The sequence below is a fragment of the Typopeltis vanoorti genome, chromosome 7 (assembly GCF_054136105.1).
Source record: "Typopeltis vanoorti isolate ZY-2024b chromosome 7, IOZ_Tvanoo_1.0, whole genome shotgun sequence".
NCBI classification, from domain to species: Eukaryota; Metazoa; Arthropoda; class Arachnida; order Uropygi; family Thelyphonidae; genus Typopeltis; species Typopeltis vanoorti.
This window is the reverse complement of record NC_143555.1, coordinates 39,853,000-39,877,086: the sequence shown is the minus strand read 5'-3', so window position 1 is coordinate 39,877,086 and position 24,087 is coordinate 39,853,000. Positions and strand designations below refer to the sequence as shown.

The window sequence follows — 24,087 nt, the reverse complement described above, 5'->3', positions numbered from 1 at the left end:
TTCCTAATATCCTCGTTTTTAATATGACATTGCCATTGATGCCATCTGTTCACGCTGCTAATCTTTCTCAGGATTCTCATATCTGCGGTCTCTAGTCTTTGATCAAGTGTTTTACTTCTAACCCAGCTCTCAGATCCATACGTTAAAATTGGTTTGAACACTGTCTTGTATACAGCTAATTTAGTGTTCCGACTAATTTCTCTCTTATTCCATATAAATTTATTCAGTTGACTTCCTACCATACCAGCTTTGTTGATTCTGTTGTCTATTTCCATATTTAATTTACCATCTTCACTAAAAATCGTGCCTAAGTAGCTGAAATGTTTTACTTGTTCCACAGGTTCTCCATTCACAACACAGTTGACATTTTCAATGATTCTGCCTATTTTCATTGTCTTTGTCTTTTTATTGCTGATCTTCATACCATATCTATTACAACAGCTATTCAATTTAGTCAGAGAATCTTGCAGACTTGTAGCTGATTTATTTAGAAGTATAACATCATCTGCATAAAGCAAAGAGCTGACATTAACATCTCCAATTTTGATATCATGTTTAATACCACTTTCCTTCATAATGTGATCCATATAGATAATGAATAACAGAGGGGATAATGTGCATCCTTAGCTGACACCAGATTTAACATTAAACCATCTTTCTGTACTTCCTTCAATTCTAACTGCTGACTTACAACTCAAATAAAGACTACGTATTGCTTGATATAATGCCCCACTGACACCATACAACTGTAGTGTTTTGAATAGCTTCTCTCGTGACATCTTGTCATATGCCTTTTCCAGATCTACAAAACTTAAATACAGATCTTTGTTATATTCCTATGATTTCTCAACTTTTTGTCGTAAAGTGAAAATCTGATCATGACAGTCTCTATTTGGCCTGAATCCAGCTTGTTCTTCACCAAGTTTCTCTTCCACAATCCTTCTCAACCATTTCTCAAGTATAGTGGCATAAATCTTACCAGGAACATTCAATTTATTTCCCTTTTTATATATGGCTACTATGAGGGCTTTACTCCAAACATCTGGAATTCGTCCCTCTGTCTAAGCCTTCTGAAATATGTGGTACAGCCACTATAAGACTTTTATGTCTTCGTACTTGAGTATTCTGGTTGAATGTCATCTACTCCAGCTGGCTTCCCACATTTCACACTTTTCGTGGCTTTTTCTACTTCACGTATGGATATGTATTCAAGATTTCTTATCTGGTCAGTGTTTTTTTTACCACTGTACTGTCACTGATTACTTCATTTAGCAATTTTTTGAAGTAATTACTCCATACATCAAGGATATTTTTTTCTCCAGTTTTCATGTCACCTTTTTATCATTTCTTATTCCTTTTACAGCACTTTTTCCTCCATTTCTGAGCTTCTTCAACAACTAACAGAATATCTTGCCACCTTCTTGATATTTATTTTCTATGTTCTTAAAAGTCTTCCCATGACTTTTGTTTAAATAGTTTTACACACTGTTTAGCTTTGTTTCTGCATTCTCTAAGAGCACAAGCTGACTTGTTTGCCAGGAACTTTTGATATGCTTTCTTCTTTTCCTTCACTGCCTCTTTAACTTTCTGTGTCCGCCATGGAGTCCTGATTTTTCTATCCTTGCAGACAACCTCACCACATGCCTCTCTGTCTGAAACCACTGAATCTCCAAGGTTTGGTTCCTGTTCAGAAACTTTCATTTTTTCTTGAATAATGTATTTTAGTCTACAGTTCATATCTGAGAACTGCTCAACTTTTATTCGCTTTAAAACTTTTATTGTAAAGAAGAACATATAAGAAATTCAATTTTATCCTGCTCAAGACTAAATAATGATCACTTCCAATTTCAAATCCTCTGTACACTCTAGTGTCTTGCACCAGAGAGAAAACATTGGAACATGGTGATAGTAATAAGCGGTCCATGTCCTGAGCAGAAATCAAACAGGTATTTGGCATTATTATTAGCTTTGCTCTTTTCTCCAAATTTTCCCAAATAATTATTTCCTACTCTGCTATTTAGATCCCCAACTTTTCCTTTTTCATTGTGTTAGTTGCTTTCTCTAAAGCCTCATAAAATTTATCCAGTTCTACCTTAGTAGAGCCTTCTGTGGGACCATAGGCACAAATAAGTCTCATTGTCCAGTTCCCCATTCTGATATTTGCCCACATCACTCTACATGATATCGCTTGCCATTCAAGAAGATTAGCCTTGTATTTTGTGTTCAATACTATAGCTACACCTTCTTCCTGATTGTCATTGCCTGAATATAACATTTAAAATTACTGCTCAGAAAAATCTCCCAGATTTAATCTTTTTTGTTTCAGGCACCCCTATTATGTCAATTTGGTATTTATCCAATTCCTCAGCTAGCTCCATTTCTTTGCCATTCAGGCTTCTTATGTTGATAGTACCAATCTTGAACTCTGGTAAAAAGTGGGGTGTGTTTCAGGATTTGTTCCAATAGCTGACTTTTCGCTGTTCGCCCTAGTTCCCTGACGAAGACAATGAGGCCTTGTTTAACCGGGCAATGCCCCAGCTAGCATGAAATTATGTATGTTGTACAATCATTTTTTATTTTGGTTTGGTTTAAGAATACAATTTGGTCGGCTAAATCCGAAATTTAGTATCCAGGTAGAATACCTTGCACTGCGAGAAGGTGCTAATGCAGTTGACTCAAATGGGTCTACTGCATTGGCACCCACAGAGAAAGCCAATCTCTTTGCATCATATTTTGTCTCAAATGCTGCATAAATGATTTGATAAATGTCCTCCAACCATTCCAAACAAGCAATCAACACTCAATGCTGCCTCTGACCTTTAACCAGAAAATTTTTTTTTCAAATTAGATACCCAAAAAGTGCTCTGTCACTTACGGGCCAAAATCCAAGTAAGGATTGGGCAATCTTTTTTTTTTTTTTTTTTTTTTTTTTTTTTTTTTTTTTTTTTTTTTCAGTACAAATGCTACTTCATTCCTATGACTGTCTCTGCATGAATATGTAATTGAGTGACTGTTTATTTTTCCACTATTAGTCCATCTGATATCTGATACCAGCAATGTCAATTTTCATTGTTTTGAGTTCTTGTATAAGATTATCTAACTTCTCAGCTTCATATAAGGTCTTTACATTCCAGGTTGAAAACTTTAAGAGAAGATTCTTGGTTTTCATACATAAAAGATCAGGAGATACCCTCCCTGGAGGGTTATCTTCTTCATATGCAAGGGCGTGCCAGCCATATGTGCAATGTGTGCGATACACACAGGTTCCAAAGAAGAGGAAATACTTTTTAAAAAAAAACGTTTTTTTAAAGTGATTTTTTTATTGGAGGGGGGGGGGGGGGATAGGGGTGCCAACTAAAGTTTTGCACACAAGTGCCAAACATTACTGGTGTGCCCCTGTTCATATGCTATTTTCATAGTATCTGTCTTACATTCCCCAGTTTCTTTCTCTTCTTCCCTGGAATGTTTCCAAGAGACAGAAGTTCAGAGGGTCAAATCTTATCGCTCTATTGCTTAAATCCGACATGGTTTTTTGTTTCATGGTGAGTTTCCTGTCTCTTTCATGGTGACTGGCCACATCTCTGCTCTGTCTTGAAGTGTGCCTGGACTATGTCACACAGAGTGCTGTGTCATTCCTTTGTTACCATTGTCAAATTAAATTTTGGTTGTCTGTTAACTCTGCCATTCCAGTCTTCAATGAGGAGACACTATCCTTCACTACAGCATAAAATGCTGATACCCTCACTTAGTTTTGAATGCCAGTCGAGGCACAGTCCCAGGATGTGGCTGCTGGTGCACTCTACCAGCTATTTGGAGCCATAAGTGAGAGTTGCATGAGCAGTGGGGATCAAATCTTGCCAGCCACCAAAAATCTTGATGTGACTGCAGAGCAGGCAGAGGTGCTACCCATACCTTACACCCCTATTACTTGTCAGCACTCCACTATTGTTGTATCTAAAATTTTGTGCTTCTAAGGGACTTCTGACTGAATCAATCCATCTAGACTTGGCCTTGCTCTGGGTCTCTTTCCTGCTATCTTTGGCTTAAACGTTTTGCTACCCTTTCCTTAAGTGACTCCCCCATATATATATATATATATTTGTATTTAAAATCTGGAATCCCCGCTCTAGAGACGAAATGTAATTTTTCAAGCTACTTCAGGTTCTGTTGAGCTGGGCCTACAGCGTGGTCTTACACAGGACAAAAATTCACCTACCTGAAGCCAATCACGAGATTCGAATCTACAGCCTGTTGGTTGGAGAACTTTCACCAGCCTAGTTAATATGTTAACTAGGCTGGTGAATGCAGATTAAAAGATTGAAATGTAACAGCTAACCAAATCAGAGATCTGGCAAATAAACCAATTTGGAAGCTTATTTCTTAGTCATGAAATCTTAATTGTCTTACTTTCATAATATTTGTTGGTATGTACCCTGGAGGGTACATACCAACAAAGATGTAAATTTAAATATTAAATAATATGAAAATTAGAAAATTAATCAGCCAAAGCACAGGCAGCCCTATCATTGGGCACCCTGTGCTTTGGCTAGTAACCAATTCACAAGTATTCTAATTACTAAGTCTCAAAGAAAGAATTCAAGGACTGCTCAAAATGGAAATGACCCTAACCAGCTAAAGGTACCGATTGGAAAAAGATTATCACTCATTTTGCCTAAATGGCTAGTTACCACCAGAAAAAAGGCAATGTTAATGAATGTTAGAATTATAGAGGCATTAATCTTTTAAATACTGGATATAAAATATATTCAAGTCTTTTAAAGACTAAATTAAACAAATATTTTTGGAGAGGAACAAAACAGTTTCTGTAAAGGCAGATCCTGCACAGACACCTTTTTTCACTCTCAAGCTTCTGATCGAAAAAAGAAGAGAATTCAATTTAGAGGCCCATGTGTTATTCATTGATTATAAAAGGCTTTTGATAAAGTCAATCATAATAAGCTACTGGAAAATTTAAGAGATAACAATATTCCTAACAATCCCATAAACACGAAATGGTGAACACTACAGGAAACTGTTAGCCGACCATCTCCATCCATATCTGCAGGAGGTCTACCTTGACCACAGTGCCATTTTTCAATAGGACAACATACCTTGTCATTGGGCTCATACAACTACTGACAAATTCACATTGCCTTGGCCCTCAAACTCCCCTGACTGTAACCCAATTTAACATGTGTGGAATATACTAGAATGGAGTGTGAGAACTGTTATATTATTATTATTATTCGTGACACCTCCAAGGAGTCCGAGGACTCATTGTGGGAGGACACCCACTGTACAACTGTCTCCACCACTACACCTCTACAACCAATCAACGCCATCTACCGCCCACCCCCATAACTAGTATTTTTTGTCTGTAAATTGCGTGTGTTCTGAACGGCCGATTTGTCTGCATGCAGGATGAAAAACCCGAGTTTCCGAGAGAAAAAACCCTGCTACCACCGTACGAGATCGGCTAACTCGTATTCGATTGAAAAAGTCCACAAAGATTTCTCCCGTCATGACGAGAATCGAGCTTAGGCCTATTCCAATTGAAGGGCGCAATCCTCTTCCATGGAATGTTTGTGAACTGACTGAGTTGCTGCAGAGGACATGGTCGATTTACATACGGAAGATACTTGACACCTTGTGTAATCTGTTTTTAGACATCTGCGAGCTGTGATTGCACAGAGAAGTGGACCAACATGTTATTAGGGTGGGTGTTCCTAATGTAGAGCTAACCCAGTGTATACACTGCTGTTCACTCACTTCATGATGTAGTCAGTGTGCACATTATGATCTGCCTTTTGGGAAAATCCAGGCCTAATGGGGCTAGTATTTTCTTATAGAGAACCATTGTAACAAACCAAAGTGTAATTTAGTTTGTTATACTGATTTAGGATGTTTATTGTAGAAAGTCCATTACATTTCTAAAGACTTTATGCCATGTTAATTTTGGTCTTCCATTGGGTCTTGTACCCTCCATAGTGACCTCAAATACCAGGGGAAGAATTCTGTCCATTTCCATTCACACAACGTGACCAAGCCAACAGAGTTGATGCTTTTTTAATCTTAAGAATTGTTGAATTACAGATATTCAAATCTTCTAGAATTAGTCTTATGTTCTTCTGTCCAGTATGGTCTGTTGGGAAAATTTGATTTTTGATTTTTATAGTTGATTTTTCTGAAGCATTTCATTTGAGAAACTGACCATTTCCTCTCAGCTTCTTTTTTTTAAGGTCAAAGTTTCTGCTCCATGAGAGCTGTTGGTAGTATTATACTTTCATATAATTTTATTGAGTTGTAGGAATTTTGTTGATTTTCCAAATTTCATTAAGTTTATTCACCATTCTGGATGGCTTCCAATTTTTTAGCATTCAGACATGTTAATTGTTCAACTATTAACTATGGTTTGTGTAAGGATTTCTGACTTAAGAGAGGATTGTCAAAATGGAACCGTTATGTGTAGTTTTAAGAATATTTAATAAGACTATTGCATTGTTATAATTTTTTAGAGTTCCATCTGTTTTTAATTATTGATTCATGTGTAATGTTAATCTAATACATGTAAACTTCCCTTATAACAATTTCAAACATATTTTTAATATAAATTATATTTTTGTTCATTTTTTTAGTTAGTGTAGTGATAATTAAATTTATATAATATACATAAATCAAATGAAAAAGTGGGTCTTCAGAATTCTGCAGTTTTTTTTTCCAAAATAGATCATTTATACACAGTTGACTCTCACTACATGTTAATTTGGAGAAGCCATTGTAGCATAGAACTGTACCTCTTGCTGGGTTTGGTCAGCACTTTTCTGTATATTAAAAGTTTTGTTATAGTGGTGTTTATATATTGAGAGTTAGCATATTTACTGCATATACTTGGTATCTTATACACTCCTAAATGTGATAAGGATGAAGAGAATCCTTGGAAGAGGAAACATTTCTCAGTCAACCCGTTAACAGTAGAATATGGGGGGGAGGGGGAGCATGTGGCATACACAGTCTGTGTTATTTGTTCTCTGGGAAAGTATACTTAACTATTGGAAAGTGTGTGTGCATAGTTTAAGTTTTTGGTATTTGCTTTATTTTGCTGTCTTTTCTAAGATAGACCAGCATATGGAATAGAAGTATATTATTCCAATGGGAGGGTGCTTTAATATTCTTCTGATAGAGTGTTATCAGTATTGTGAAGACTGTTACTATTGGGTAGAGTTAGTTCAGAGTAATGTCATCTGAGCAGATAGCTGTGGGTTTATGGACCAAAGTGTTGATAATTCTATATTTGCCAACAGTCATTCCTCTAGCCTGGGATGTGGAATTATTTCTAAATGGCAACAGAAGTCTAAAGTAAGACAAATTTAGCACACTGCTGAGTAATTACTTATTTGGCTTAGAAGTAATTGCTATGACCAAAAATGGAGGCCATAACAGCTATAAATCTCAAGTACTTTTATCCAAAAGAAAAAAAAAAAGTTAATATAAATCCAAGAAGTGAAAGTAGTTCTTGATTAATGATTTGGATATTATGCTAGATAAAGATAGGGAAAGTGCTCTACTTTTGCACGATGGCAGCAAAGTTTCATTGCAAAGTCAACTTTTGCTATAACAAATCTTCCACTGCAAAAAAAACATTGGGGGAGGGGGAATTGCTATGAGTTTGCTGTTACAATATCTTCATTTCTCCTTCCCTTTTAATTAAGGATGTATGAAAAATCAGTAGACAAGTAAAGACATACAAGAAGATCATAAGCACAATGGATACATGTGGTAAGGTAATGAAAGACCTAAGATAGCTGGATTAACACTTTACACCAGATGAAGAAACCTAGTGATTGCAGCATTAGACTCAAATGGTCCATTGAACTGTTGAAAGGAAGGGGAGGGGGAATCAGCAACCAAAACCATAAATATGATTTTGGTTGTGGACATCAACTTTGCCATAGCTGTGATGACACTGTCATCACAACTATGGATAGGATCTGCAGTCAGTTAAAAAAATCATTGGTGAAAGTGCCGGCCTAGTTGGCCAAGTAATTAACATAAGTACTCTAAACTTACAGGCTTTGGATTTGAAAATGCCACCGGATGTATTTTATTGGAGAGCCTGAAGTATTGAAATTGTTTCCATTTAGTCTCTAGAGCAGAATTTCTGGATTGTGTAAAAATAAATTTAAAAAAAAAACAACATTGATCCACCAATGGTGCTAGAGAGCTTGCTCAGAAGTCCCCTATGACAGGCTGCACATTTCATAATGTTCAGTTGGGTTAAAATACTCATAAAACTTGATCATAGAAAGCTACCCGTCTGGAGATGGAGGTGGATGATTTTTTTTCCTTCTACTGATAGTAAAACTGGATAGTTTGATCTGATTCAAGAAATTCTTTGATAATTGAATATTACCACCATCCTCATTTTATTTATGCTTAATGGGCATCACTGGCTTTCAAAACTTAATTTTTGATAGGATGAATTAATTTTTCACTAATCAAGTATAATTAGTAAGATGAAAAGCCTGAGTTTCTGAAAAGAAAAATGAAACTTTCTATATGAGATTAGCTAATTCACTTTCAGTTAACCCTTTAACTGTAACAGTTATGGTCAAGTTAACTCAAGTGCGGAAAAAAATGGCGACCTTGCTACGATCGAGTTAACTTGATTTGAACTTTCAATGTGTAATACTTATTTAATTTAGTTTGTGAAAGCATTTGAATTGAGGGGGGCTTATAGTGCCATCTCTTAAGATTAGAAGGAACTAATTTTCAAACTTCTGTTTGTTTTGTTGTGCTATCTCCGTAAAAAATTGTTATCAGAGCCATCCTTGATAATAGGAGCTAGGCGAACACGTGACGCGATGATTCCAGGGTTAGTAAAAATGACTTCGACAAGCAGAAGCAGCATTCTCTTACTGAGGTGGAATTAGTAGAAGTATTAGAAACTTTACCTTCTGATTTATTAGATTTCAGTGATGATGATATTTATTTTTTAGAAAATAGTGACAGTTCAGATAACGAACCACCAGCACCAGTGCATCTGTGAAAAAGAAATCATATTGACGCTTCATTGTTTCAATGGCGCAATACAAATTTTCATCCAACAGTCCACCAATTCAATAATGATAATTCAGGTATTTCAGCAATTATGGATGATGGTTCAACTGTTTTTGATTTTTTCAAACTATTTTTCCCCCCTTCATATAATGCAACATATTGCTGACGAAACTAATAAATATTACGTATTTTTGACTCGGAAACTACCACCAGCATCCCAATCTCGTTTGCAAAAATGGAAAAATACTACCCCCAGAGAAATTATATATATATTTTTGGAATCATAATGCTTATGGCTAGGGTAAAAAAACTAACAATAGCAGAATATTGGTCCAAGGATCCCCTCATAGCTACTCCACAGTTCACAGACTACATGTCCAGGAACAGATTCCTTTTACTTTTACGTATTTTACATTTCAATGACAATGAAACTCAGGTTCCTGGACAAAGACTACACAAACTATAACCAATTATCAATCATCTGAGAAAAACCTACAGTGAAGTATTTACCCTTTTTCAAAATATATGTATTGATGAGAGCTTAGTATTGTTCAAGGGCCGCCTCCAGTTCAAACAGTACATTCCTTCGAAAAGCCATAGATTCGAGATCAAAGTTTTTGTGTTGTGTGACTGTGAGACTGGATATGTGTTAGATTTTGTAGTGTACACAGGGGAAACTACAGACATTATTCCAGAACGTGAATTTGGGATTTCTGGGGCCGTGGTGCAAACCCTAGTGGCAAAGTATTTGCAGAAAGGGCACACATTGTGGTTAGACAATTGGTATTCTGGCCCTCGTCTGTACAACTGGCTACATAAAAATGGTACCAAGGCATGTGGAACTGTTAGATAAAACAGGAAAGGATTGCCAAAACTGAACAAAAAATTAGACAAAGGACAGGTAGAATCCAGACAATATGATGGTAGTAAAATGGATTGATAAACGAGAAGTTTGTATGTTGATCACACTCCACACAGACTCTATGAAACAATCAGGGAAAGTTGACAGGACAACAAACACACCAATAATGAAACCTGAATGTGTCATGGATTATAATAGGAATATGGGGGCCGTGGACAGGACAGACATGATGGTCGGTTCTCTTGAATGTGTGCGAAAGTCCTTCAAATGGTATAGAAAATTCTTTTTCCATCTCTTGGATCTCACTGTTCTGAATTCAAATATTTTGTATAATGTACATACTGGTGAAAATATCACACATGCTAATTTTCAATTGACTCTTATCAGAGAAATTTTTCAAAAGTTCCACATGGCAAGACCGACCACTACATCTGGATGACCATCACAGGGTGATGAACCCTTCAGACTGAGGGAAACACATTTCCTAATACCTGTGCCACCCACACCCAAGAAAGCAAATCCCACTAGGCATTGTCATGAGTGTTCAAATACCACATTGGGGCAAAGAAAAAGAGAAGAGAGATGGTATATGTGTGCCAAATGTGGCATAGCCTTATGTGTACACCCCTGCTTTCAAAATTACCACACACTACTAAAGTAGTGAAGTATTTTTGGGGAGGTGTTTCTCACTTGAGTTTGTGTGTGACATTATTTGACATGGAATAAACAAATAAATTTTGGACTTCCCTAACTTGAAAATAAAATTCCTATATAACAGTTTTGTTCAGTGACTTCAATTTATACAAGAAAACAGTGCAAAAATGTGTAATACATTATAGTAACTATTCATATTATTATAAAATATTTTATAATTGTGAAAATAACTCAGCAAGGAGGGTCATACTGGTTATTTAGTATCTCGGCAGTTAAAAGGTTAAATGCCTGAACTTTTCAGTTAAAGAGGGTTTTCACATCCTAGATCAGTGATGGCGAACCTATGACACACGAGGGTTTCAGGTGACACACCTTGGATGTTGAAAGATATTGGTGATGAAAAAACTGCGATAAATCGTGTAAGATCGGTCTCAGTTAAGGCAGGTTTCGGTTCATTGAAAGAATTATATTTTATAGTTAGCCTATTTCTATTTAATTTTGCAATTAGCTTATTTCAATTTTATTTTCTAACTAACCTATAAACAACCAGCGTTTTAAGTTTACGTTTTCTTTCTTAATCATAATTTCTGCATAGTCATGATATTATAAAAACTTATAAAATTATTATCAATATTATACGATACAAACTTATAAATAAGTTTGTATCGTATAATATATTATAAACTTAAAGTTTTCATTTGACTTCTGTGTGAAATTCATTCATGCATGCATTCCAAGTCTCTCGACTGGGCAATACAAGTTCTAAACATATTTAAAAACCACTTTAACAGAAAATATAATTCGCAGCATTAAATATTGAATTTATCTGAGTAAATAATGAAAACATTTTTATAGTTGCAATAAATTCAGTAAATTTTGTTCATCATCAAATTCCTGCCATGTACCCTCAAGGGGCTGTACAGGATATGACAGTACTACATGAAAAAATTACATCATTACTAACTTCCTATCTACAATTTTCCTCCAAATCAGTCTGTTACTTGTCAAGACTCCAACATTATCAGATCTTATATTTCTATCGTCTAAGGCACTTTGTACCGTATCAATCCACCTATATCTTGGTCTTCCTCTGGGTCGTTTTCCTGCCAACCTGGCAGAGAACACTTGTTTTGCTAATCTTTCCTCTCCCATTCTATTTAAGTGACCATACCATCTGAGATTAGCTCTGCTAATGCATTCCTGGATGCAGACAATGTCAAGTTCTTTCCTAATATCCTCATTTTTAATATGATATTGCCATTGATGCCATCTGTTCACGCCTCTAATCTTTCTCAGGACTCTCATATCTGCGGTCTCTAGTCTTTGGTCAAGTGTTTTACTTCTGACCCAGCTCTCAGATCCATAAGTTAAAATTGGTTTGAACACAGTCTTGTATACAGCTAATTTAGTGTTCCGACTAATTTCTCTCTTATTCCATATGAATTTATTCAATTGACTTCCCACGATACCAGCTTTGCTGATTCTGTTGTCTATTTCTATATTTAGTTTACCATCTTCAGTAAAAATTGTGCCTAAGTAGCTGAAATGTTTTACTTGTTCCACAGGTTCTCCATTCACAACACAGTTGACATTTTCAATGATTCTGCCTATTTTCATTGTCTTTGTCTTTTTATTGCTGACCTTCATACCATATCTATTACAACAGCTATTCAATTTAGTCAGAGAACCTTGCAGACTTGTAGCGGATTTATTTAGAAGTATAACATCATCCGCATAAAGCAAAGAGCTGACATTAACATCTCCAATTTTGATACCAGGTTTAATATCACATTCCTTCATAATGTGATCCATATAGATAATGAATAACAGAGGGGATAATGTACATCCTTGTCTCACACCAGATTTAACATTAAACCATCTTCCTGTACTTCCTTCAATTCTAACTGCTGACTCACAACTCAAATAAAGACTAAGTATTGCTTGATATAATGCCCCATTGACACCATATAACTGCAGCGTATTGAATAGCTTCTCTCTTGGCACCTTGTCATATGCCTTTTCCAAATCGACAAAACTTAAATACAGATCTTTGTTATATTCCCATGCTTTCTCGACTATTTGTCGTAAAGTGAAGATCTGATCCTGACAGCCTCTATTTGGCCTGAATCCAGCTTGTTCTTCACCAAGCTTTTCTTCCACAATTCTTCTCAACCGTTTCTCAAGTATACTTGCATAGATCTTGCCAGGAACACTCAGTAGGGAAATACCTCTGTAATTCTCACATTCAGTTTTATTTCCCTTTTTATATATGGGTACTATGAGAGCTCTATTCCAATCATTGGGAATTCGTCCCTCTGTCCAGGCTTTCTGAACTATGCAGTGCAGCCACTGTAAGACTCTTATACCACCATACTTCAGCATTTCTGGTCGAATATCATCAACTCCTGCTGCCTTTCCACATTTCAAGCCTTTGATGGCTTTTTCTACTTCAAGTATGGATATGTATTCCTGACTGCATGCCTGGTCAGTGTTTTTTATCACTGTGCTGTCATCACTGCTTGTTTCATTTAGCAGTTTTTCAAAGTAATTACTCCATACTTCAAGGATATCTTTTACTCCTGTTTTCATTTCACCTTTATCATCTCTAATTCCTTTTTACAGCACTCTTTCCTCCATTCCAAAGCTTCTTCAACAACTTCCAGAATATTTTGCCACCTTCTTGATATTTATTTTCTATATTCTTGCTAAAGTCCTCCCATGACTTTTGTTTAGCTAGTTTTACACACTGTTTAGCTTTCTTACATTTGTCTCTGTATTCTGTAAGAGTAAAAGCTGACTTATTTGCCAGGAACTTTTGATATGCTTTCTTCTTTTCCTTCACTGCCTCTTTAACTTCGTGTGTCCACCAGGGAGTTCTGATTTTTTTATCCTTGCAGACAACCTCACCACATGCCTCTCTGGCAGAATCAATCAATGTTTCCTTCAGAGTTTGCCACTGAATCTCCAAGGTTTGATTCCTGTTCTCAAACTCTCATTTTCTTTTCAATAATATTTCTGTATTTTAGTCTACAGTTCACATCCGAGAGCTGCTCAACTTTTATTCGCTTTAAAACTTTCTTACATGTTATTCTGTTCAATATGAAATTCAATTTTATTCTGCTCAAGACTAAATAGTGATCACTTCCAATTTCAAATCCTCTGTACACTCTGGTGTCCTGCACCAGGGAGAAAACATCACTATCAACAATAACATAGTCAATGAGACTTTTCTTATTCCTAGCCTCTTCTCTCCATGTGAATTTGTGCACATTTTTCTGTTGGAACATGGTCTTAGTAATAACCAGTCCATGTCCTGAGCAGAAATCCAACAGATATTTGCCATTATTATTAGCTTTGCTCTTTTCTCCAAATTTTCCCAAAATATTTTTGTATGTCTCACAATCATTTCCTACTCTACTATTTAGATCCCCAACAAGGACCAACTTTCCCTTTTTCATTGTGTCAGTTGCTTTTTCTAAAGCCTCAAAAAATTCCTCCACTTCTACCTTAGTAGAACCTTCTGTGGGACCATAGGCACAAATAAGTCTCATTGTTCAGTTCCCCATTCTCATTTTTGCCCACATTACTCTACTTGAGACTGACTGCCATTCAAGAAGATTAGCCTCGTATTTTGTGTTGAATACTATGGCTACTCCTTCTTTTCCTTGATTGTCATTGCCTGAATATAACATTTTGTATTTATTGCTCAGAAAGATCTCACCAGTTTTGGTCTTTTTTGTTTCAGTCACCCCTATTATGTCGATCTGGTACTTATCTAATTCCTCAGCTAGCTCCATTTCTTTGCCATTCAGGCTTCTTACGTTGATAGTACCTATCTTTAACTCTGGTGATGTTGAGTTGGGGGTTTATTTTCAGATTTGTTCCAGTAGCTGACTTTTCGCTGTTCGCCCTGGTTCCCTAGCGAAAACAATGGGGGCCTTGTTTAACCGGGCGACGCCCCAGCCGGCATGAAATTATTTTGTCATGTTGTACCATCATTTTTTATTTTGGTTTAACCAATAAGAATACAATTTGGTCGGCTAAATCCCAAATTGCCAGCCCATCCTCGTTCGTTCAGTATCAAGGTAGATACCCAACAGGGTGCACCATGAGAAGGTGAGGATTGGACATTAGGTCAGAAGCCCTGGTCGGTTCTCCGCATTCCTTTAAAGGCTATGTGGAGGTCTCCTCTCAGTTATACAGCTTTGACCATTAAGTAAATTTTGTTAAATAATGCAAATGGTAACAACTTACGATGACGTTGCAACAAAACTTACTAAATAGCTGCTATTTAGTAGCATGATAGAGAGTAAAATGCAACAAGGTTGCTACGAATGTACCGATAATAAATCTGGGAACCCTGCTGAAAGAAGTAGTGGTAGTCTTGCATGGTCTGCCACTTAAGTAATTTGAGTTGCTGGTATATAATTCATTTCCAGTAATTGTTATTTCTTATTAATTATTACTGCTTAATTACCGCTGTATATAATTGTGATCTTTTTTTAATTTGTGAACCCTTTTACAGTGGCAGCTAGCACTAATAAGAAACTAAAATTATCACAGAAAGGAAGTGGAAGAAATTTCCAAGATGCCTGGACTGAACAATATGGTGTTATTGATAGAGGTGATAAAGCTATCTGTGAGTAGAATTTGGAATGTAAGAAGACATTTTGAAACTAAGCACAAATGGCTCCTAGAAAAAAACTTTTGAAGAATGCAAAGAATACATATTGCAACATCTAAAACAGGCAGAATCACAATCCGGGACTTTAATTAAATTTGTTTTAGGACCTTCAAATTTAGTAGCCGGAAGTTACAGTATTTCACATACTATTGTTGAACATGGGAAACCACTTAGTGATGGTGATTATATTAAAGAAGCTTTCGTAAAGTGTGCACCATTTTTATTTGCCGACTTTCATAATAAGGAAGCTATAGTAAAGCACATGAAAGAGTTACCATTAAGTAGGAATACTATTAAAGACAGAGTTATATCAATGAATGCTAGTATAGAAAATCAAATACAACAAGACTTGAACTCATCCATTGTTTTTCCATTTGTCTTGACGAAACTACAGATATTACGTCATCAGCTCGATTGGCTATTATTGCAAGGTATGTTCACAGTGATTCTATGCATGAGGAATTGATAAAGTTAGAAAATTGGCCTCAAAACACGACAGGTAAATACATATGCGATTGTGTTGTTAAAGTGTTCTGTGAGAAACAGATAGATTTATCGAAAATATTTTCGATTACAACTGATGGCGTGCCTAATATGGTTGTCCGTAATGTCGGTTTCATCAAACAATTTACAGAATATGTTGGTCATCCCCTGGTTTGTTTTCATTGTATTATACATCAGGAGACACTGTGTGCGAAATCAGGCTGAAAGGATTTGGATGATGTGGTGAGAATTGTGATAAAGGTAACTAATTTTATTGCTGCCAGGGCTTTAAACAAACGAGAATTTAATTCACTTTTAAGCGAAGTTTAATCAGTGTATGTACAATGGTCTATTAACATACAATAATATTCGGTGGTTGAGTCGTGGCCAAGTACTTGAACGGTTTGTCGAATGTTTAAATGAAATTAAATTATATTTAAATACGAAGGGCATGGAGCACGAATTTTCTCAGTTGAACAATTCTGCTTGGCTCAGTAAGCTGATGTTTTTTCACAGATTTTTCATTTCAGCTGAAACCTTGCAATATACAACTGCAAGATTTCGGAAAATCTGTCGATGTTATGTTTCGCACGATCAAAAGCTTTGAGAATAAACTCAAAATATTTCAACGTGATTTAGAAAGTAACAATTTTAAATATTTCCCAAGAAAATTTTTTTTAACGAAGCCAGCCCCAAAAATCGTGAACAACGTATTGACTAATCTATCGTTCTAAAGTCAGTAACTGAGCAGTTTTGTCTTCTAGATTTGAGCAATTTCGAATGCTGGAACAAACAATCCAATTCATAAAGTATCCTAATGAAACAGAATTCATGGATCTTAATATTAGATGGCTTTGAGTGGTTGGATTTAAAAGATCTAGAAATGCAATTAGCCGACTTCCAGTGTAATCCTATCTGGAAAAGAAAGTTTACTGCTCTTAGAAATGAATTAGAAGAACTTGAGCGGGACGTCTGCATGATACCGCTTGTAAAATTTCACACTGTGAAATTCTAAGCGTGTGGAATAGCCTTCCCGAAAATTTTCATGCTCTTAAAATCTTTGCTGAAGCTCTTCTAACAATTTTCTTTTCTACATACTCTTGTGAAACTCTATTTTCTGCCTTAAATAATATCAATTCGAAAGGAAGAAATAGATTGAGCAATGATTTGAGCACTGCCTGTGTAGCTTTAAAATGTACACATTATAGCCCTTCTATAAAGCAGCTTTCTATCAGTGCTCAGCAACAGAAAAGTCATTAAATGTAATGTAAGTTTGTAATTTAACTTTATTAAATGAACTGTATAATATGAATTCATAGATTTTATATCAGTGTCCTATTAAATAAATAGCCTAATATGATATGTATAAGTCACCATCTATGATTACGTAGTTACATTTATAATGCATGTATGCAAGTGGCACATCAACAACATCAATATTTAAAAATAAAAGATGTTTGACACACCTGGGTAAAAAGGTTCGCCATCACTATCCTAGATGGAATTCAAACAGGTTTTTTACCTATCAGAAAGACCGTTGTTGTTATTGAGTTGTAGAAGGATACACATCGATAATGTGAAGAATATTTATGAGGTGAGTTCTCCATTCACAACTCTGTATGGAGGGAAGCAAAGTCCTTCCTTCAAAGACAGGAGAATACACTCAGTAATCAGACATGATACACATTCATTGCCTTTGTTGCATTAGACATAATTACTATCAAACTAAGGAGAAGGAACAAAAACTTTTCCATCTTATGAAATGAAATAGACTAAAAACATTTTTTTTTCTAGGCCTTTTTTGGTGAGGAAAAGGCTGAAAATCTGTCCCATTGCAATGGAGATCTGAATTCAGTTTTCTTTGCTTGACAAATTGTACTTTGCAAAACTGCAGAACACAGGAAGGAAATAGTTATTTGGGATTTACAGTTTGATTACCTAAGAGTATAAATTATGATCATAATTTATATTCTCTTTCCATAACAGTATAAACATTTGTTATGAAGTAAACTCTTTTTTTACTTAATTAATATAGCAAACAGATTCATTTATAACCTGTTTGCTATATTAATTTCTTTAAGCCAAAAGTGTAAACAAACATGCTTATCTTAAAAAAAAAGTGTGTGTGATGAGTGTACATATGTATATTTATTTTATTATTTTTTTCAGTCTATTCCATCTGATATGCAGTTTGATCCTAATACAAATCCTCCCTGCTATAGAACACAGGATGAGGTATGTTTAAGCACTTCCTGTAATTTTTACAAATTTTCTATATTACATAATTATTGTAATTATCATAATGTCAGTTCACAGAATCAATACAACGGATTTTTATTCAGTGACTCACATTGTAAGGAAAATTTGCAGAAAAAAAAAAGATTGGTTCATCTTGTAGCAAACACATCACCAAAAGTTTTTTCCTATTATAAACTATGCAATAATTTTAACCAAAGTATTAGAACACAGAGCCTGAAATGCTTCAATCTGACATGTTATTAATATGGATATTAATAACATGTCATTCTTCATCCATCATTGTTATAGCTAGCTAAATAGAGCTGAAACATGAAAAGTTTCAAAATTTATTTATGAAAATATGACCTTTGCATTTAGGTGTTACTGGCCTGATAACTGTTTGAACTGTTCGTTCTCATCAAAGACCATGCACCTTAAGAGGGTAAAAATCTTCTGTTCAATGAAGTAGCAGTCCCATCTCAGAAAGTTATATATTTCATAAGTGAACTCTTTGTAAATTTTTTTAAGTTTCAGTTCTTTCTATCTATAACAATGATCATCATCATCATCAAATTCCTGCCATGTACCTTCAAGGGGTGTACAGGATATGACAGTACTACATGAAAAATTTACATCATTATTAACTTCCTATCTACAATTTTCCTCCAAATCAGTCTGTTGCTTGTCAAGACTCCAACATTATCAGATCTTATATTTCTATCGTCTAAGGCACTTTGTACCGTATCAACCCACCTATATCTTGGTCTTCCTCTGGGTCGTTTTCCTGCCAACCTGGCAGAGAAAACTTGTTTTGCTAATCTTTCCTCTCCAATTCAAAGTGACCATACCACCTGAGATTAGCTCTGATAACACATTCCTGGATGCTGACAATGTCAAGTTCTTTCCTAATATCCTCATTTTTAATATAATATTGCCATTGATGCCATCTGTTCACACCTCTAATCTTTCTCAGGACTCTCATATCTGTGGTCTCTAGTCTTTGGTCAAGTGTTTTACTTCAGACCCAGCTCTCAGATCCATAAGTTAAAACTGGTTTGAACACTGTCTTGTATACAGCTAATTTAGTGTTCCGACTAATTTCTCTCTTATTCCATATGTATTTATTCAATTGACTTCCCACCATACCAGCTTTGCTGATTCTGTTGTCTATTTCTATATTTAATTTACCATCTTCAGTAAAAATCGTACCTAAGTAGCTGAAATGTTTTACTTGTTCCACAGGTTCTCCATTCACAACACAGTTGACATTTTCAATGATTCTGCCTATTTTCATTGTCTTTGTCTTTTTATTGCTGACCTTCATACCATATCTATTACAACAGTTATTCAATTTAGTCAGAGAATCTTGAAGACTTGTAGCGGATTTATTTAGAAGTATAACATCATCCGCATTAAGCAAAGAGCTGACATTAACATCTCCAATTCTGATATCAGGTTTAATACCATTTTCCTTCATAATGTGATGCATATAGATAATGAATAACAGAGGGGATAATGTACATCCTTGTCTCACACCAGATTTAACATTAAACCATCTTCCTATACTTCCTTCAATTCTAACTGCTGACTTACAACTCAAACAAAGACTAAGTATTGCTTGATATAATGCCCCATTGACACCATATAACTGCAGCTTATTGAATAGCTTCTTTCTTGGCACCTTGCATATGCTTTTTCCAAATCGACAAAACTTAAATACAGATCTTTATTATATTCCCATGCTTTCTCGACTATTTGTCGTAAAGTGAAGATCTGATCCTGACAGCATCTATTTGGCCTGAATCCAGCTTGTTCTTCACCAAGCTTTTCTTCCACAGTTCATCTCAACCATTTCTCAAGTATACTTGCATAGATCTTGCCAGGAACACTCAGAAGGGAAATACCTCTGTAATTCTCACATTCAGTTTTATTTCCCTTTTTATATATGGGTACTATGAGAGCTCTACTCCAATCGTCGGGAATTCGTCCCTCTGTCCAGGCTTTCTGAACTATGCAGTGCAGCCACTGTAAGACTTTTATACCACCATACTTCAGCATTTCTGGTCGAATATCATCTACTCCTGCTGCCTTTCCACATTTCAAGCCTTTGATGGCTTTTTCTACTTCAAGTATGGATATGTATTCCTGACTGCATGCCTGGTTAGTGTTTTTTATCACTGTGCTATCATCACTGCTTGTTTCATTTAGCAGTTTTTCAAAGTAATTACTCCATACTTCAAGGATTTCTTTTTCTCCTGTTTTCATGTCACCTTTATCATCACTGACTCCTTTTACAGCACTCTTTCCTCCATTCCTAAGCTTCTTCAACAACCTCCAGAATATTTTCCCACCTTCTTGGTATTTATTTTCTATATTCTTGCCAAAGTCCTCCCATGACTTTTGTTTAGCTAGTTTTACACACTGTTTAACTTTCTTACATTTGTCTCTGTATTCTGTAAGAGTAAAAGGTGATTTATTTGCCAGGAACTTTTGATATGCTTTCTTCTTTTCCTTCACTGCCTCTTTAACTTCCTGTGTCCACCAGGGAGTTCTGATTTTTTTATCCTTGCACACAACCTCACCACATGCTTCTCTGGCAGAATCAATCAATGTTTTCTTCAGAGTTTGCCACTTAATCTCCAAGGTTTGATTCCTATTCTCAAACGCTTTCATTTTCTTTTCAATAATCTTTCTGTATTTTAGTCTACAGTTCACATCTGAGAGCTGCTCAACTTTTATTCACTTTAAAACTTTCTTACATGTTATTCTTTTCAATATGAAATTCAATTTTATCCTGCTCAAGACTAAATAGTGATCACTTCCAATTTCAAATCCTCTGTACACTCTGGTGTCCTGCACCAGGAAGAAAACATCACTATCAACAATAACATAGTCGATGAAACTTTTCTTATTCCTAGCCTCTTCTCTCCATGTGAATTTGTGCACATTTTTATGTTGGAACATGGTGTTAGTAATAATCAGTCCATGTCCTGAGCAGAAATCCAACAGATATTTGCCATTATTATTAGCTTTGCTCTTTTCTCCAAATTTTCCCAAAATATTTTTGTATGTCTCACAATCATTTCCTATTCTGCTATTTAGATCCCCAACAAGTACCAACTTTTCCTTTCTCATTGTGTCAGTTGCTTTTTCTAAAGCCTCAAAAAATTCCTCCACTTCTACCTTAGTAGAACCTTCTGTGGGACCATAGGCACAAATAAGTCTCATTGTCCAGTTCCCCATTCTCATATTTGCCCACATAACTCTACTTGAGACTGACTGCCATTCAAGAAGATTAGCCTCGTATTTTGTGTTGAATACTATGGCTACTCCTTCTTTTTCTTGATTGTCATTGCCTGAATATAACATTTTGTATTTATTGCTCAGAAAGATCTCACCAGTTTTGGTCTTTTTTGTTTCAGTCACCCCTATTATGTCGATCTGGTACTTATCTAATTCCTCAGCTAGCTCCATTTCTTTGCCATTCAGGCTTCTTACGTTGATAGTACCGATCTTTAACTCTGGCGATGTTGAGTTGGGGTTTGTTTTCAGATTTGTTCCAGTAGCTGACTTTTCGCTGTTCGCCCTGGTTCCCTGGTGAAAACAACGGGGGCCTTGTTTAACCGGGCGACGCCCCAGCTGGCATGAAATTTTGTCATGTTGTACCATCATTTTTTATTTTGGTTTAACCAATAAGAATACAATTTGGTCGGCTAAATCCCAAATTGCCAGCCCATCCTCGTTCGTTCAGTATCCAAGTAGATACCCAACAGGGTGCACCACGAGAAGGTGAGGATTGGACATTAGGTCAGAAACCCTGGTCGTGTTCTCCGCATTCCTTTAAAGGCTATGTGGAGGTCTCCTCTCAGTTATACAGCTTTGACTCTTAAGCACCCCATCTCTAACAATGATGTATTAATAATATCCTTTGTATTAGTTTACATTTAACTTGTTAGATTGAAGCCTTTTAAGCTCTATTCTGCTATTTTATGTATTGACATACCAAGAGTTCACTTATGAAATATATAACTTTTTGACATTTATTACTATGGTATTGAAGAAAGGGTTTTTGTACTCTTAATGATTCTGCCTGATATTTGATGAGAACCAGCAGTTTCAAACATCAATCAAGTGAGTGAAACCTGAAAGCACAGATAAGAGACAAATATATGGGTCTGGACATAGTCTCTTTATTTTAAATACTGTACGCCCACAGATGCGCAGACCTTTCGACACTTCTGCGCATGTCAAAAGAAGGAGAATTCATTCCGATATTAGGGTAATCAATGTGTTTCGTGGGATGAGTATTTATTATTATACGTTAGAAAATTAGTTTTTCTTTTATGAATGAAAATTCTAATTCTTAAAGTGGTAACTATTCTGCTTATACAACAGTTGGCGTGTTGCTGACCAATTCATACATCCTTTATTTATTTCTCCTCTTCAGCATGAATTGACTATTCTTGGCACATTGCCAGACTCGGTTATATGAAGTGTGGGCATACAATAGTTCATTTAAAAGACTGAAAAGTAATGCCTGTTTTGAATAATACTAGAAATTCTTTAAGTAATAGAGCCTCTCTAGCTCAGTCAGTAGTATCAACAATGTCTTTGGTTGGAAAGATTTGTTTTCGAATCATCTACGATGTGAAGAACCTTTATCAGAGTTTTTCAGCTGAAGGTGGGTTAGATGGTAAGGGTCCCCCTGGATACTCCGGATTTTCATTCCACAAAACAGGCAAATTCGGTGAGAAGAACTTGTGCAATTTACAGACGTAAGGTGGTTAACCCAATTTGTATTGTCTACTATCATAACAATGAGGAGGTTTCTAAAAAATGAAGTTCCTTGTGTATAGTAGACTATTAAGTCTAATGTGAAAGGGAGATGGGATAGGTTAAATTATCTCCTCTTCCTTTTCCTGTTAGGCTCAGTAGCCTATCACTGCCAAAAATTTGTCTCTTATACAAATTAAAGATACCAGTTAGCCACACACACATGCAGTCTTCCAATGATATCTTGATTCTGGATATATTTTTTCTGTATTACATTGGATCCAGACATTTAAGCAGTTTGGAAAGTTATTATTATTGTAATGAGGTGTATCATTTGCAGAAATTTTTCTGGCATTCTGATCTTTTCATCATGAGTGTTAAAAATGATGTCTATATAAATGACTCTAGAAGGTAACAAATAAGTCACTTGGAAGTAAGGATGGATATAGTGTGATTGTTTACCCAAATTGGGAATACTGTTGTGATGAGTACAATGTGGTCTAGAATAATTTTGATGTACTGATGATTCAGGTTAGGTCTTTTTCAGAGTTCTAACAGAACCTAGATTTAAAAAAAAAAATAATAATAATGGTTTTGCTATCCCAAAGGATGATTGCCAAGAGTTTTGTGTGTAGCTTGGAAAGTATTTTGTTTGATCCAGGTGATTTATTCCATTTTTGGGATTGGCACTTGGATACTGACTCATAGATCTAAATCTCATCACCTTTTGCAAAATAAGGAAGGACGTTTGCAGTAGGCCTCAAAAAACTCTGAAAAATCTTGTGTTTCTTGTAAGCAGCCAAGTTGCCGTTGATTTGATATCTGAGTCATTCTTTCATCACTTTGACAGAGAACAATCAAGACTTAGAGATTTGGCAGTCAGTCATACAATGGTCATTAGAAATCCATTCATCCCCTTTCTGCTGCTTTTGCCAGTTGTGGTGCTAGGATCTGCAATCTATGCTGATCTTCTAAAAGTATATTTTCCCATTTTTATTTTGTTAACCCTTCTGATGTTGATATGTTTCTGCTCTATATGCATTGAGGTTTTGATGAATTTCCACAGCTTTCAGATTCAGAACTTAATGACGATCTGCTGCTGCATTCAGACATCACGTGGATTGGCTACCGTGAAAACCTGCAACAAAAATATATTTGCTTTTATAGAAAAGAAACATCAAAATTTTTTCAGTAAAAAATTAAGGAAGATCTCATTTTATAAGGTAATACTTTTTTCCCCCAGCCTATCGTATTTAAGAGAGTCTCTTCTGTTTTGGTATACTTTGTATCTAAGTAACAGAAATTGTGTTGTTATTAACAGAGATCTCTAGGGAGT

The 24,087-nt window shown here is 35.7% G+C and overlaps 1 protein-coding gene across 1 annotated transcript in view; it reads left to right on the top strand.

The window, feature by feature from the left end:
- The window catches only part of Polr2G (DNA-directed RNA polymerase II subunit Rpb7), a 112,447-nt gene that overhangs the window by 57,156 nt on the left and 31,204 nt on the right, over positions 1–24,087 (top strand). The window contains exon 5 of the mRNA XM_090395806.1: positions 17,910–17,975. Coding sequence (XP_090251932.1) covers positions 17,910–17,975 — 66 coding nt within the window. The remainder of the gene's footprint in view (positions 1–17,909; positions 17,976–24,087) is intronic.